General features: G+C 48.6%; 2 protein-coding genes and 1 pseudogene across 2 annotated transcripts; 2 read left to right on the top strand and 1 right to left on the bottom strand.

Annotated features, from left to right (window-relative positions):
* Nucleotides 1-1,041: 1,041 nt before the first annotated feature.
* LOC124653446 (histone-binding protein MSI1-like) lies at nt 1,042-5,325 on the bottom strand. The gene is made up of 5 exons (XM_047192512.1): nt 4,705-5,325; nt 2,945-3,088; nt 1,950-2,074; nt 1,708-1,803; nt 1,042-1,390 (listed from the first exon to the last, which is right to left on the bottom strand). The coding sequence occupies exons 1-5, from the start codon at nt 5,323-5,325 to the stop codon at nt 1,174-1,176; spliced, it is 1,203 nt and encodes a 400-aa protein (XP_047048468.1). The 3' UTR covers nt 1,042-1,173.
* A 248-nt stretch (nt 5,326-5,573) lies between these two features.
* Nucleotides 5,574-7,173, top strand: LOC124653445 (mediator of RNA polymerase II transcription subunit 4-like). The gene has a single exon (XM_047192511.1). It carries the CDS (start codon nt 5,613-5,615, stop codon nt 6,858-6,860), a length of 1,248 nt encoding a protein of 415 aa, XP_047048467.1. The 5' UTR covers nt 5,574-5,612; the 3' UTR covers nt 6,861-7,173.
* Nucleotides 7,174-12,519: 5,346 nt separating this feature from the next.
* LOC124657483 lies at nt 12,520-13,930 on the top strand (annotated as a pseudogene).
* The last annotated feature ends 3,501 nt before the right edge of the window (nt 13,931-17,431 follow it).

Genomic DNA, 17,431 nt, shown 5'->3' with positions numbered 1-17,431 from the left:
GGGTGCGGTTTCCCCTCCGATGCGAGGCGAGCCGTGGCAGTGGTGGTGGTGACTTCTCCTTGCTGGTTGCTTGGCTCTTGCGTCGGGTTCTTGTCGGAGCTCTATGGCGTCTCCGGCGCGGGTGGTCTTCTCTCGTGCTCTCGGCTAGCCCACCCTTCGGGTATATCGAACCCAGTGGGGTTGGGGTTGCCCTCAGTGGTGCTCCGCCTTTTGACTACGGCGGCGACCCCCACGTGCAGTGAGGGTGTTCCATGCGAGTGTGCTCTATGGTGTGTCTCTGCTGTGCGATGCCCTTCGACTCCAGCATGTGGCACACAGGTGCCGTGGCGTCGTCTCGGCCGCGTGCAACCTTTCGGTCACACCCCCGACACAGGTGGTGTTGGCGCGCCGTGTGGCCTCGGATGCGCGTTGCCTTTCGACTACGTCGACGATCCAGTGTCGTGGCTGGGTCTCGGCTGACCAAGGCCGTTCGATTACTCCAGTGTGGCATCGAGCTGGGTTGTCCCTCCTGCTGGCACGTCCTGCTTGCTCTTCCTTGTGATCGCTGTGCTTGCGCCGTGATGGGCTTTCCCATCTATCAACTGTCTCCAAGGTTTCTCAGAGTGGCTGCCTTGTCTCTCTTGCTCTTTGTGTTGTTGGGTGTGTGTGTGTGTTTTCCTTTATTTCTTTCCCCTGTTGCCCCCTGTAAACTCCGGTTTATTTGAACCTATCTTGTAGAGGCTGAAAAGCCTCATAGGCAACTTTGAAAATATATTCAGGTGGGGATTCGTTCCCCCCCCCCCCTCCCCCCGTGAAAATTCAAAAAAAAAAAAGCGTGTGACACAAAGTAACTAAGCAAGCTGAAATGTGGACTGCTTGAATCTGTTATGCTTAGAGGCAGCCACTTAGGTTGCAGAGGCTGCTAACCCGTTCAGCTTGGAGGCTACAGGAGTCGGCCTCTGACCAGGCTAAAAAAGAGCTCACTGCGAATGCTTAATAAGCAAGTGCTCACTGTGAATGCCAATAAGAGACAGGAGTCCAAGTAAACGGAGGCATGGCAGAAAATTTTCAGAGTCACTTCTCGAAGATATTAAATCCACGGAGGCATCAGATAGCTAATTAATTGGTGATGAAGGGATATCAAACCCTACAAGTTCAACCGCATGCAACCTAACCACACACTGTAAGGATCTCTTATGTGGACAGGGAGGAGGCGTTGCTGTCATCGGAGTATATGCTCTCTGCCATCTCCCAGATCTGCAGCACGTTATCCTCCGCCACGCTGGCCACAACCCATTTCTCGCTAGGGTTCCAGGACAGTTCCGAGATCTTCGCTGTGTGACCACCGTGGACGAAGAGCAGCTCCGGTGGTCCATCGCTTGCATCTTCCTCCGCCTGCTCATCTCCGATCCTGCAGAACGTGAGACAGCACCGACAAAATTAAAACAAAAACAAAAGAAGCGAATCATCTCATCTGATACAGCTATAAAATGTAGTCCACGAACAACTAGGTATTCATCTTTTGTGCAAGCAGTAAAATGTACATGTGTTAGCCATTTATTTACAGACAGATATCATCGAAGATGTTGCTTCGGATCAATCTCATTTCTTACTTTTCTGTTTCCATTCGGAATGATTCACCAGTAAACAATGATGTGGCAGGAATGAAAATGAGATGCCAACTGCAACCATAGGATATAATATGGGAGCAGATTTGACTAGGCTTACCTGCTAACGTCCCATATCATCACCCTTTTGTCTGCAGCATGGGAAGCCAATACAGTCTCCGAGTTCGGATTCCACTCAACCTGGAAAACCTCCCCCCTGCAGGTGACAATTGCACAGCAAAAAATATCAGATGTGCAACAGCATAGCAGCTAAATTGCAGGTAGGCTGAACTGACCAATCGAAACAGAAAACTGCAGCAAGATAAAAGAGAAAAACTGACAAAAGCAATAGGTAATACATACTCATGGCTGTCGAATGTATGCAAGCTTCTTGATAGCTTTCGCAAGTCAAACAGCTTAATAGTTGCATCGCCAGATGCTGTAGCCAAGATCCATTCGTTGAATGGATTGAAGGACAAGGAGTTAACCTGCCAAAGTGATCATTACATTACGAACAGAAACGAGAAGACTGGAATTAAGAACATATACTTTCACAGAAGCAAACTGTAGTGCCAGCATAAACATCAGTCTTATCCTTCTTTTCGATGACATCAGTATTGCCTATTCACAATGGAGTCACATATTACTGAATCATTTTATACTCTTTAGCTATCTTCTTATGTGAGAATACTCTTAGCTCAAAGTTCACAAACTTCAAATTTCCACACAAGCAAACTTCGTTACTGCAGGAGAGGTGAATTTATAGTACCTAACTAATTTTCTGGTCAATGCTCTCTTCTTATTCAGTTAATCCAATGACAGCTGCTTTCCTAAGTATCACAAAATCATGCCCAACCAGAAGGACAAAGAGCAAACTTGATAAAGTGAACATGTACATTATGAGCAGACATCATGACAAGAAAGAATAAGGAACCTTTTTCTTTCGAGCAAACAAACATATATTTTTGACAGAGCAAACTGTAGGGCCAGTATAAACACAGGTGCTGTCTATTCACAATGCACACCTACATATTAATAACGTTTGTGATAGTCTAGGTCAAAACCCACAGAACAAAACAGTCAGAAAAGCAAACTTCAGAACAGTAGGAACTGTAAACTAATAATTTCCAAACATAAAAAAAACATTTGGTGGAGATAACTACTGAAAGAAACCAGATATCAGGAGTATATCCTTGCAACATTAGAAAACATGCTTCACATGCTACTCCTAGATACATAAAGAAAATGTCTTGCGCTCTAGAATTCAGTACAGAACACAGAACTAACTGTAGGACTTCAGCTGTCTCTAAACAGAGATAAACATTTAGCTCAGCAACACTCGAATCAAGCATGCTTACTTCCTTCTGGTGTGCTACTACAGATTGTTCTGCTTTGTTCGTACGCAAGTCCCAAATCATGAGCTTGCAGTCATCGCCAACAGAACCAAATAGGTTGTCGTCTTTCAGGTGCCAAGCTACATCTTCAACCATATCCTCGTGAGCCTGCAAAATCATAAACTTGAGATCTGTACACTCTGAATACAGAACAGTAAGAACTAGATGTTAATAATTGCCAACCTAGCTTCCATACTGAAAACCATCTCTCATACATTCTCTTATGTGAATGTAAAACAGTGCTCATGCAATTTAAAATTTAGGATTTCTGAATTCTGATAAAGTAACATAAGAACAGAAGTAACGATATGGCTTATGAAAGTATGACAGTTCATCCTTAAACTGTCAGTATGGAATCATACATAAACACAAGCCACGTTTCTGGTAGAGGTCATGTGAGAGAAGTATGTTTTTTACACAACAAGTTGAAGGGTTGTTAAAATGGTATCACTATAGCATATTAGCATGCTAGGCAAATGATGCAGTACTCACCAGCCTATTAACTTTAAAGGCATGTACTCGCCTCATCAAGTGTCTACAAATAACAGGAAAAAAATGGTTTTCACCATCCAGTTGAACAGTTTTTTTCCTAGTACAAGAAACCAATGCGAACAGAAAATTTAACTCTAGTACAAGCTTCAATTTAAAGCACCATACCATACATAACCAAGTTGGTGGTATCTTGTTTTCGTTGTTTAAAGACCATGAGAGTTATGTTGTTATCAGTGTTCTTATGTTATCGAAGTGGTTGGTTAATCTGATGTGAACACAACACTTCTTGTCTTCCAAATGAATTTGACTTAATGAGTGATAACAGGAAGAGGATATTTACTGTCAGAAGCAAATTACTATTTTAGCAATATAATCGGAGCAACATCATTCTCAATTTGCCTGAAAATTGAAGAAGGATGACATACAAGTTTCTGGTGCAATATTTAAGTGTCTAGCCTGGTTAGCCTAGCCACCAGAACCAGATAAGGAAGAGTTGAGCTGATCAGGTTAAAGGTTTCAGTATATCAGGTTTGCAGATAGTGAATAAAACAGTGAATGAAGTGGTGACATAGCCTAAATGAGTTCGTCCTTTCGGGCACTGGCGGACCTTCTCGGGGGCGAATTGGGCCGTCGCCCCCCCAGCCCAGCAGGAAATACCAAAATCTCTCTCACTAAGTGGTCCATTTAATGACAAAAACCAGCCCATTTCGCCCCCTCAGTCCATTTCGCCCCCCAGAGTTTTGGCCCAAGATCTGCGCCTGCTTTCGGGGACATTGGTTATGTTTCATTATATCTCTTCACATATAGTGATCTGGTTAATGCGAAAAGAAGGACGACATCATTTGCTATTGGTTTCTTGGCATTGCTATGATTATGAGTTGAGCGATTATTGTATAAACAGGTCGTCTGAAGACAGAAGCAGTAGTGTTAACTAGTTTTGCTTCAACCATAGCTGCCAGCGTCATAATTGAGTAATATTCAACAATTGCTAATCTACCACGCATAATACAGTGATAGAAGAAAAACAAGATAAATGGGAGCAAGAAGAAACAGAACACCGTTGCTTCTAGTATCACCCGATTTTATGAAAATATAAGTGATAGTTACATGTGCATCAAACGGAGCATCTAGAATTGTCAGTACAATATTGAAAGATGTAGAGCTAACACGCATGACACACAACGATATATGAAAGATAAGAAACAACACAGGAGCATCTGGCAGGACATTACCTCGAACACCTGTTGCGCATCCAGAACCGGGGCTCCACTCCCGGACTTGAGATCCCACAGGCAGATCTTCTTATCGTACGAGCCGCTCAGCAGCCACCCCTCCTTCATCGGGCTCCACGCCAGCCCGTACCCCTCGGCGCCATGGCCCCTGAGCACGACATCGGCGCCGGCCTTGTGGCCGTCGTCGGCGAGGTGGTACACGTGCACCTCGTCGACGCAGGTCTTGGTGGCCACGGTATAGGGCCGCTGCGGCATGCACCGGGCGCGGTTGACCTCGCCCTGGTGCGGTGCCGAGCGGAAGACGGACACGGAGGGGGCAGGGAGGGCGGCGCCCTCGGCGGCCGCCGCGGCGGCCAGGCGTGGGGGAAGCGGGAGGACGGCGTCCACGAGCATGAGGTGGTTGGGGGCGTCCTCGGCGTGGGTGCCGAGGACGAGCTGGTGGGAGCGGGCGGCGGCCGGGGACCCCGACGGGAGCCACTGGACGGTGAGCGAGGGCCACTCCAGCGGGTGGGAGATGACGAGGTCGTAGAGCACCGGCGCGTTCTTCTGCCAGTTCAGGTGCTCCTCCGTCTCCATCGCGGCGGCGGCGGCGGCGGCCGGGAAGGAGGAGCCGCTGTCCATGGCTGATTTACTCTGCGCGGGAATTGGAGGCGCCCAACTGCTGCTCTCCCGCCAAAATGATCGGTGAGGAACACAGGGAGCTGCGAGGTCAGACTTTAAGGCGGATTTTATGGGCCTGTAGGCCCCTACGCTTCGTAGAAAGCCCAGCCCATATAAACAACAGGCCCATGAGCCCATGAAGAGGGCACACGTCTAATAGTTCGGCTAGTCCACCAGCTACTCGCCTCACTCCTCTCTCTGAAAAAAAAAACGAGCTACTCGCCGCGATTCCCCAATCCGCCGCCGGGATGATGCAGTCGCACATGCCGTCGCCGGCGAGGCTGGGGATGACGGTCTCGTCGCCGTCGCTCCCGCCCAACCAGTCCCCGGCGAACCCCACCTCCTCGCCGCCGCAAGCGAACCCGTCGTCCTCGAGCGCTGCCGCAGTCGCATCCGGAGCCGCGGCGCCAACCCTAACCACCTCGGCGTCACTGCTGCCGCTCCTGCCGCCGCTCCCGCGCGCGCAGTCGCTGCTCCACCTCATGTCCTCCCTCGCCTCCAACCTCTTCGAGCTCTCGCCCAACCGCGCCGCCTGGATCTCGGCGTACCGGGGATCGCTCCCCAACTTCCTCGCGCCGTCGTCGGCTTCAGCGGCGCCTCCGCCGCTCCCGGCCCCGGTCTCCACCACCAAGGAGGCCATGTCCATGCTGACCTCGCTCCAGACGCAGCTCTTCGAGACCGTCGCCGAGCTGAAGGAGACCCTCGACCTGCAGGACGCGCGCACCCGCCTCGCCCGGGAGGCGCGCGCCAAGGACGCGGCGCTCCTCGCCTTCGCCAAGAAGCTGCGCGAGGCCCACCACGTGCTCGACCGCCTCGTCGACGACTACGACGACTACCGCCGGGATGCCAAGCGCCCACGCGGTGCAGCCGCGGTCGACGAGCCTGAGCCAGCGTCAAACGGTGATTTCGGTGCGTCCCTCCACTCCAAGCTCAAGCTGGATGACATCCTGACCTATGCGCATCGCATAAGCTACACGACCTTTGCTCCGCCGGAGCATGGTGCCGGGCTGCCTCTGCGTGGTGCGCTGCCGCCTGCGCCGCAGGATAACGAGATGCGGATGTCGCAGCTGTATCAGTTTGCTGATTTGGATGTTGGGGTGCCCAAGAAGCTTCTTGAATCGAAGGAGGGGGGCACAGCCGAGACGGAGTCTGCACCGCTGTTCGTGCCACCACCGGACGAGCCTCGGCCATCTATGCTCCCAATTACTGTGCCAGCCGGGTGGTCGAAAGGGTTGCCTAAAGATCTGCTACCTGACATTCCATTGCCGCCGCCTGGATGGAAGCCTGGGGACCCGATCGAGCTACTGCCAGGTGGGATTTTGCCTGGTGTCAAGCCTGATGAACCACGACTCGGTGTGCCGATGCCTGTTTGGCCAATGCTGCCAAGGGACCAGCCAATACAGGTGGCAGCTGTCAGCCTTGACATTGCAAACAGTTCTAGCAGCGATGAGTACAGTAGCGATGTCGGGAGCTCAGACGAAGATGATGAGGATTGATGCTTTTGTAAGTTGTCCATCTCGTTCCTGTGTTTCCATGTGTATCCAGTTTATGCAATAGCGAGAATTGCATGTTGTAAGCTTTAGCTAATGTTGTCTGCTGTGCCTGACTGTTTGAGATTTTGTAACACTAAATCTATTCGACATTACATTTGACTTGAAAACGTGCTGGTGTTGTACACTATGTTGCTAATATACTTGCTGTATGTCATAAGTGTAATCAGCCCTGATAGTTCAAGATGCGTCTTAAGCTGTATTAATCAGAAACCTGGCTTCTTTTATTGATAGTGGATGTCATGAACTTAATGTTTGATATTCCCTGTTGTAGGCTTCAGCTTTGAACTTGTAATTGCTTGCCTTTGTAGTCCTGGTAAAGGCTTTTTTGATTAATGTCTTACCAGTTTTATTGGCATCTCATGAAATCTGACTTCTTATTTGTACACTGTTATTGCTGATCTGTTGCTAAGTTTTAGCTGATATTTTCTTCTGCGCCTGTCTGATTGAGATTTTGTAACACTAAACCTAAACCTATTAGACAATACATTTGACGTAATTGTGCTGGCTTAGTACACTGTGTCACTAATCTACTTGCTGCATAAGCGTAATCAACCCTCGCAATTCAAGATGTGTCTTAAGCTGTATATTAATAAGAAGCCTGACTTGTATTGATTGGTAATGTCATGAATATACTGTTTTCTGCTCATTGTTGTTGGTTTCAGTTCTGAACTTGTAATTTCTTATTTGCGTAGTACTGGGTTTTCTGATTAATGTCTTTCATGCTTATGGACATCTTATGAAATCTGTCTTCCTACTTGTACACTGTGAAGCTGATCTGTTGTTGAGCTTATCCCAAACTTACGAAATCACTGGGTTGTACCATTGATGTTGCTGATTATACGCATAAATATCACGTAAATATCATGTTCTATGCATCTACCTTGTTTTCTCTATTTAGACAATTTGTTTTTCTTCTCAGCAAGGAGCGGTAGCTGAGTAATTAAGTATGGCACATACGAGCATGGCTAATTTTGCCTGAGAGCATGTCATTATCTTCATAGTGCAGATTCAAACAGAACATTATTGCCCATTATAAAGTACAAATTGACATGTTTTTTTCCTCTAGGGCAATCCCCTAAGTATATTTTTTTTATTCTAAAGAGAGTAAAGAGAGTTATTTACATGACTATACATAAGAGGAACCGAGAGTTCAAAATGTAAAGGAACTTACAGAGTCAACTCAATCCAATCTGAAATAATCCCTCTTTCCACAATTAGATGCTATAGATTTGTATAGATTCGCATGTATCTATCTATATGCTAATAGTCTAAAACGCGTGAAATATGTGCCAAGTAGTTCGGTACAGAGCGAGTAGTTTACTTGAGTAGGTTACTTGTGCTTCTTCTTAACACTATGGGTCACTTAGAAAGATATCACTCTTCACAATCTAACACACAAAGCCCAAAATGTAGTAGCATTTTGAAGGCAGGTAGATATTTTTTTTAAAAAAAAATCCAAAACTACAGAAATGACCAAATTAAAAGTCCGGTTCACAACAGCAGCATTCTGGAGTATCTGATTTGGGTCTCCAGATCTAGTTTTAACCATGTACTTCCTCCGTTCGTGTTTAATCAACGCTAGACATGCATACAAGCTCTACTAGCTAGCTTTACTCCACGTCGATTAAACAAGAACAGAGGTAGTGCTAGAAAATAACCCCAGGCTGCCAGGGAATAGAAGAACCCTTATTTGTACCGTGTGGAAACACCAGCTTTGATCAGGAGCAAGCATGGTGATAACGGCAAATGATGTAGCAGACGGACATGACGGACGCACATAGCAGAATAGACGCAACGATGAGTTTGATGATGGAGCATGGGGTCCGGAGGTGGTCGCGCTTGAACACTGCCATGTACCGGTTCCACCGGCAGTTGCAGTACTCGTTGGTGTCCCTGAAGAGCGCGATGCCGCCGAGCTGGCTGAAGAAGGTCGCCGCCTCGTCGTCGTTTGAGAGCAGGTTGTTGAGGACACCGCGGCGCCGGAGCACGGCAACGTCCACGTTCGTGTGCTTCATCAGCAGAAGCTAGTCCGGGACGGTGCACTCATTGCAGTCCTGGGCCTCCTCAAGCGTTCGCCAAGAGGGTAGTGGTACCACCTTTGATGACCAGGCGGACGAGGTGATGCCCGGAGAGATGCCGGATGAGTTTGCGCCGCTCAATCCTCTGGTAATGGAGATGGAGCAGGTGGTGGTAGACCGCACCCACCGGCTGAAAAAACCTGAAGACGAGATCAAGAAGCCTCTGAACAAATCAAAGTGGTTGGAATATCGAAATCAAAGCTGTATGCTGCACTGGGATGGACCCGGCAGCCGTGATGAGTGTTGAAGCAGTGTTTGTTCCGTATAGTCCACTCCCTAGTCCTGAAACCCTGGTCAATCTAATAAAAAAAACCAACGAGACCTCGTCAAGCTATTATGTAGATCACTTGTCGAGTACTAATGTGCATTGTCAAACCTTTCTTTTTTCCCTTGGAAAACAAAGATAGACACCAATTCTCCTTTTCCTGCCGTATATATAGGAACATCTTAAAGTTAGTATCAGTATATTCAGCACTCGGAACTGTTCGTATCATGTGGAAGATATAGGTTATCGGTGTTCCACAGGGGGTTGGTGTCTGGCTATCTGACTCATAGCCTCGACGTGGGGTTAGTGTCTGGCTGGACAACACACCGCGTACTGTCATAGCATACGCAAGCACGCATCTCATTACAGAGCAACCCACCGAGCGAACAAGGGCCAATAGCCTTCTGCGAATAATCATTCTTCGGGTTTTTATGAAAAAAATGGGACAACGTGCACAGAAAGTTCTTCGTTACATTTTAAAATAAATACCTGCACTAATGTACTGTTTAAAAAAGGTATTTGTTATGTACTACGTATGCGGAAATTCAATTCGGCTCCCGGGTGCATATGCTCCCTCTATCAAAAAGTTATATTTCGAAATGTCGAAAAATTTTGACAAAAAATTTTACATGTACATCTCCACAATATACGTACGTTCGTCAAGTTTCGCGAGCCGTGCAGGATCTAGCGAGCTAGATAGTACTAGTATTTTGTTTTACAGCTAGCTAGTAATACTAATAGCGTAGTACTGTATATAAGATGTATTATCATCGGCATGGCTGTGGCAGAGAAGTACTATGCCTATTCATGAACCCAAAAAGGGAAATAAAAACCTGCGTCCCAACCTTGGCGCATGCACATCCTGAAGAGACAACTCTCTACCTTAATCCATCTTGTAAAAAACATGTGATTATTCTTTAGTCAACTACACTGCCAGATAATTATCAAATTCACATGTTGCAACTGATAACTAGCACGAATCACGAAGAAAATTTAACATATCGGTAACTTTTTAGTTGCATCACTCCAACTTACGACCTATATGCACGAATCACGATGTAATCAAACGATGTAGGAATTAACTAAGCACGAACTTAACTAGCAAATCTCTATTAAAAAGAAGAAAAAAAAAGACAAACTCTCTAGACACACTCCACCATAAAACTGAATCGACTAAACCGCTCAAGCTACATAAGAAGATCTACGCCATGCATCATGCCGCCCATGGACGATGTGGTGCTCCTTATTCGCATGAAGGAAGGGATTAACATCCATTGGCCTCCGGCGTGCAGCGGCAAGCATGATCATGAGACCTTCACCATTGTGCGCCTATCGTCCCACACCACGAGACCAAGAAGGGCCTGTACGAGCCACGCCTCGTCTCCATCGGCCCTTACCATTTCTCCAGCGCTAGCACCCGCTCCATGCAAGTCCACAAGTGGCGCTTCCTCTTATGACTTCTTGCTGGGGGGGGGGTAGTCACCTCAACGGGGAAGGCGTAGTAATATTGCCCATGGGTTCTTAAATGACTTCTTGCTGGGTGGGGGGGGGGGTGGTCACCTCAACGGGGAAGGCGTAGTAATATTGCCCATGGGTTCGTAAATGGAAAATATCATAGCCATCGGCTATGGCAAGTATGGGTATGAGATCATAGAACTCATTCATTGGGAGTGATGTTTTGGCACATGGGTGCGTATGCTCCCTTTATTTTGAAATACATGTTAGACATATTTTAAAATGTCAAAAAAATCGAAACAAAAATTTCGCACGTACATCTTCATGTGCTATGCGCTCACAAAGTCGTTTCATGAAAAACCGACATGTCATGTGGCGTGTGTAAAAAAGACAAAATTCGGTGTTGAAACAAAGGTTTGTCACAAGATAAATTTTCTCTTTTTCGCTTAGACTACAAAAAATATTATTTTTTCGTGAAACTTGACGAATACATATATATTATGGAGATGTACATGTAAATTTTTTTGTCAAATTTTTTTAACACTTGCAAATATGTTTTTATGGTAAAGGGATCATATGCACCCGGAAGCCGAATTACTCATCTAAATTTGCTAAGTAGGCGTTTAAAATACTTAATTTTCTCCTAATAACACCTTTATGTTGCTAGGTTGAACTTCACGCTTTACGGTCTCACAATTGCTGGTAGGTTAGCGAGGATTAGTCCCCTATTTAGAATAACTTCACCTTATTTCATATTTTTTGATCAATTCGATTTGTTGTAAGCGCGAATGCTTTTACCTGCGGGTATCTATTTATCATGCCGGATGATAGATATGAGAAAAAATTATACCCTTTAACGGATATGGGTTCGGATAATGGGTAAGATTGAAGGTGACGAGTACGGTATAAAATTATTGCTCTACTCGTACCTACACCTGGGCAAAACTCGGGCCGGGCCGGGCTTCGGGCCAAGCCCGAAAAAGCCCGAACGTAAAATGCTAAGCCCGAGCCCGGCCCGGCCCGACCGTCGGGCCTATAAATCAAGCCCGAACCCGGCCCGAACGAGCAAAAGCCCGGCCCGGCCCGAGAAGCCCGGCCCGAATCTTGCCTAAATTGCGAAAACTACAAGCCCGAGCCCGGCCCGGCCCGACGTTCGGGCTCAAAAATCAAGCCCGAGCCCGGCCCGAAGTGCAAGCCCGACCCGGCCCGGCCCGGGATTTTCGGGCCGGGTCGGGCCGGGTCGTCCGGGCCGGGCTGCCCATGCCCAGATGTACTCGTACCCATACACTAGGGGTGCCATCCCGCAAACTGGACCCCCACATGTAGGTGCCACGTATGATGCCGGCTATACGTACATGAGCACTGGCTGCCATTTCTGTAACAAAAAAAGTACGGATCGGAGTATCCAGCAGCGAATCTCTACGACCAGGATTGGCGCTTCTCGGCCAACGCGTTGAAGATTCTGGTTTTCATTTTTTTTTTTTTTGCGAATAAGATTCTGGTTTTCATTATTTTACCGCCTTGCTCACTAATTAGAAAATACAAGACGTTGAAGAAAAATTGGAATCTTAGTCCTGTTATCAATGTTATCTTTTAGTAGGTTATTATTATTTGCACTTTTAATACCATGCAGGAGCAGGATCTTGCCATTACCAGTAGTATGAGATGCCTCATCGTTGAGCATGACCATGGCGGGGAGCTACTACGTCCCATTCATGAAACGAAGAGCCGCCACGTTGGCGCATGCATGCACGGAAAGACAACACAAGTCGCTATAAAACCGGCTATGTATAGTACTCCGTACATGGACGCCATGACGCCGACCATGAGCGACGAGGTCCTGCTTTCTCGGATGGAGAAAGGGATTAACAACCCATTGCTTCCGGCAGGCGGCGCCGGCAAGGAAGATGAGGCCTTCACCATTGTGCGCCTGCCGTCCCACATCCACGAGAGCAACAAGGGCCTCTACGAGCCGCGCCTCGTCTCCATCGGCCCTTACCATTCCTCCAGAGCCAGCACCCGCGCCATGCAGGTCCACAAGTGGCGCTTCCTCCGCGACTTCTTGCTCCGGGGGGACCACCCACCGCGACGGCGCTGAAGGCCGCCGCCTCGCGCGGCTCGCCGTCTACATCCGGGAGGTTCGCAAGGTGGAGGCGCGTGCGCGGCGCTGCTACGGCGAGCCCCTGGATCAGCTCGGGAGCGACGATTTCGTGCAGATGCTGGTGCTCGACGGCTGCTTCATCCTCGAGTTCATGCTCAAGTATGACGCAGCGGTGCTCGACGCGTACATGCAGTGGGTGTGGATTTACGTCTACTACGACCTGCTTCTCGTGGAAAACCAGCTGCCATTCTTCGTCCTCGCCAAGCTGTTCAGCCTTTCCATGGGAACAACCGTCGACGCTGCGGTCGATCGGCGGCTTCTTCGTCTCATCTTCAAGTTCTTCTCCCTGCACGATCCTCCAGGCCAGGATCCGGCTCCGGACCAGTTCACCGTTGTCTACCACCTCCTCCATCTCCAGCACCAGAGGATGGTCATGGCCCCGGAGCGGCCGAAGCTTGGCTGGAGCCCACGGTTAACGAGGCAGATGACCGCGAAGCTGTCCCGCATCTGCTCGTCCATACGCGCCCGGATGATCGGGACGGCCACCACGGCGCCGCTGGCGATCCCTTGTGCAACCGCGCTGATGGAGCTCGGCGTCACGTTCAGGGAGAATGCCTCGCCGGCGGGCCAGTTCGACGTGACGTTCCAGGACGGCACCATAGTCATTCCGCGCCAGGCCATCAACGCCGGCACGAGGATCCTTATGGCGAACGTGTTTGCGCTGGAGCAGACCAAGGACTGGAAGGAGGGCGTCGTCACAGGATACGTCGTGCTGATGAACGCGCTGGTGAGCACGGCCGCCGATGTCGCTCTGCTCCGGCGCTACGGCATCCTCGACAACATGCTATCCAGCGACGACGACGCGGCGGCGTTCTTCAACCGGCTCGGCGACTGCGCGCTCTTCGACCCCAAGACGCACCGCTTCGCTCGGCTGTTCAAGGACACCAACGAATACTGCGATTCCCGCTGGAACCGTTACGTCGGCTTGTTCAAACGCGACCACCTCCGGTCACCGTGCTCCATCATCAACCTCCTCGTGGCGGCGATGTTGCTCGGCGTTTCGGTTTTGTCGGCCGGTTACACCATCTGCCGTTATCGACACGGTTGCTCCTGACCAAATCAGGATACATTTACCCGCAAAAAAAAAACGGTTTTGCTATGTCTTAGTCAACTGAGAATTTCTTAAATCTCAGTCACCCACAAAAATGCACTTGAGTTGCACTTTTCTGTTAAAAAAGTGCAATTGCACTTTTCTACTAGAAAAGTGCAACTGATCCGAGTTGCACATTTTTTTGAACTGCAGTTACACTTTTCTGAGGTGACTGAGACTTAACAAAATCTCAGTCGACTGAGACATATGCACACCCAAAAAAAAAATCAGGATACATTTGTACATTTTCACATGATTTCTGTGTATATACATAATAACCTGCACGGTACTACTCAGACGTTGCTTACTTATTTTGGAGCGGGCCTGCTCAAATTGTTTACCTACATGTAGTGGTGATATACGTAACATAATGTTGCCCAGTACCAGGAGTATGGGATGCCTCATCGTTCAGCAAGTTAAAACAGCGATTAGGGTTTTCGTGGCACCTCTTCTATTATATACTTGGCACATACAGGTATGTATACGTTAGACAATACAACACGTATACAACACGGTGACGGATTCTTTACACTCCCTCTCAATCTAAACCACTATTAGATTGGTTCTAAACCGGTCTAACAATCTGTCGTGTAGCTGCCTTGGTGAAGACATCAGCCAACTGATCGCTAGAAGAATAAATCTCACCTCCAAAGCACCATCAGCAACTTGCTCCCGCATAAAATGAAAAGCAATCTCAATGTGCTTAGTTCGAGCGTGAAAAACTGGATTTGCCGTGAGGTATGTTTTCCCTAGATTATCGCACCATAAAACTGAACTTTGCTATTTTGAAACACCAAGTTCTGTAAGCAAAGAACTGACCCACATAGCTTCAGCTGCTCCGTCTGCGAGTGCGTTGTATTCTGCCTCGATGCTGGACTTAAAACCGTGGGCTGCTTCTTCGAATTCCATGAAATAATATTCGGATCCAAAAAAAAACCTGGAAAACCATGGTAGAGCGTCTATCATCAACGCATCCAGCCCAATCTGCATCGGTGAATATACTAATATACTGTTGCGGTGACTTGCGAATACGCAGACTAGTATTCAATGTTCCTTTCACATAACACAGAATACGTTTGACAGCCTCCCAATAAACTTTAGTTGGTTGAGTGAGAAATTAGCACACCTTATTCACCGCAAAGGAAATATCCGGACGAGTGAGGGTCAAATATTGCAGGCTACCAACAACACTGCAATACCAGAAAGAATCTTCCGTTCTGAGAAGGGCACATGTATCTCGAGCAAGCCGCTCGGTGGGGACCATAGGAGTGGAAGTGGGGTTACAATTCTCCATGTTTACCCGATGTAACAAATCAAGCGCATATTTTCGGTGCATAAGTTTCATGCCCCCTGAATTGTACGACGAGAAAATATTCCAGAGTGCCCAAATCCTTGATAGGATAAGTGTTCGAGAGAGATCGAACTAAACCCTCAGCTGCCACAGAACTAGAGCCAGCAATAACAATAACTATGTCGTCCACATAGACCAACATGAACACTTAGACACCAGCCTGATTGAAGATGAACAGGGACGTATCAGCCTTGGAAGGAACAAAACCAAGCTGAAGCAACTCAGCACTCAAGCGAGCATACCAAGCTCGAGGAGACTGCTTAAGATCGTAGATAGCACGCTGCAACTTGCAGACATGTGTAGGATACCTACCATCCTCAAAACCAGGAGGCTGCTCCATATATAGACATCCTCTGACAAGAAACCGTGAAGAAATGCATTACTCACATCAACCTGACGAAGAGTCCATTCTCGAGAGACCGCAAGTGACAGAACCACGCGAATAGTTGCAGGCTTCACAACTGGGTTAAATGTGTCGCCATAATCAATGCCATGTTGCTGAGTAAACCCGCGAGTAACGATACGAGCCTTATGCTTCTCAATAGAGCCATCCGGATGATGCTTGGTCTTGAAAACCCACTTACTACCAACGACATTTGTGCCAGGAGGACGAGGAACAACCGTCCATGCTTGTGTCTGAGAGAGAGCAGAAAATTCTTCTGACATCGCAACACGCCACTCCGGTTCCTGAAGAGCATCCTGGTGAGAGACCGGGGCTGCAAAGAGAGCACGCCTGAGAGTTGGTGTACCGCCGTTGATGACCAGGAGCGGGATCTCCATTGTGCCGCTCTTGAAGGTCACATGGATCTGGCTCGTCGGCGACTCCTTCTCCCTAAACGTAACGCTGCACTCATGTAGCTTGGTAACGCATGGGATCGCAAATGGCGCCACAGTCGTCCCCACCATCGGAGCACGTATCGATGAGGTGATGCCCGCAGGGATGACGTGGCGAGGGAGCACGTGTGGCCGGGAAGACCGCGTCGAGCTCTTGCTCTCCTCGCAAGCGAGGCCGCAGCGCGTGTGGGGCGGGCTGGCGGCGAGCTGGGCCAGGCGGCCTGGGGAACTAGACTGGCAGCGCGTGAGGTGGCCTGGCAGCCGCGCGGGGCAGGCCGATCTGGGACACTGTTGGGCTCTACGGGCGGTACCCAGAGCGGAGCAGGAGAGGAGCGGGGCAGGTAGACTGCGGGGTGATACGTCTCCAACGTACCTATAATTTCTGATGTTCCATGCTTGTTTTATGATAATACTTACATGTTTTGCTTGCACTTTATAATGTTTTTATGCATTTTCCGGAACTAACCTATTAACGAGATGCCACAGTGCCGGTTCTCGTTTTCACGTTGTTTTTGGTTCCAGAAAGGCTGTTCGGGCAATATTCTCGGAATTGGACGAAATCAACGCCAAAGATCTTATTTTCCCCGGGAGGCTCCAGAACACCGAAGGGGAGTCGGAGGAGAGCCAGGGGCCACCACACAGGTGGGTTGCGCGGGCCACACCCTGGCCGCGCCGGCCTGGTGTGGGGCCACCCTGTCGCCCCTCCTGCGCCGCCTCTTCGCCTATTTAAGCCCTTTCGACCTAAAAACGCAGTACTTTTTGACGAAACTCCAGAAAGACTCTAGGGGCGCCGCCACCATCGCGAAACTCCGTTTCGGGGGACATAAGTCTCTGTTCCGGCACCCTGCCGGGACGGGGAAGTGCCCCCGGAAGCCATCTCCATCGACGCCACCGCCACCATCATGCTCCGTGAGTAGTTCCCCCATGGACTACGGGTTCTAGCTGTAGCTAGTTGGTATTCTCTCCCCATGTACTTCAATACAATGATCTCATGAGCTGCCTTACATGATTGAGATTCATCTGATGTAATCGGTGTTGTGTTTGTCGGGATCCGATGGATTGTTACGTTATGATTGTCTATCTACAAAGTTTATGAAGTTATTGTTGCTGCAATCTTGTTATGCTTAATGCTTGTCACTAGGGCCCGAGTGGCATGATCTTAGATTTAAGCTCTATACTTATTGCTTAGATTGTATCTACAAGTTGTATGCACATGTCACTCGTCCGGAACCAAAGGCCCCGAAGTGACAGAAATAGGGACAACCGGAGGGGATGGCGGT

Source organism: Lolium rigidum, chromosome 5, assembly GCF_022539505.1.
Source record: "Lolium rigidum isolate FL_2022 chromosome 5, APGP_CSIRO_Lrig_0.1, whole genome shotgun sequence".
Taxonomy (NCBI): domain Eukaryota; kingdom Viridiplantae; phylum Streptophyta; class Magnoliopsida; order Poales; family Poaceae; genus Lolium; species Lolium rigidum.
The sequence above is the reverse complement of the archived record's forward strand: the minus strand, read 5'-3'. Positions and strand labels throughout refer to the sequence as shown.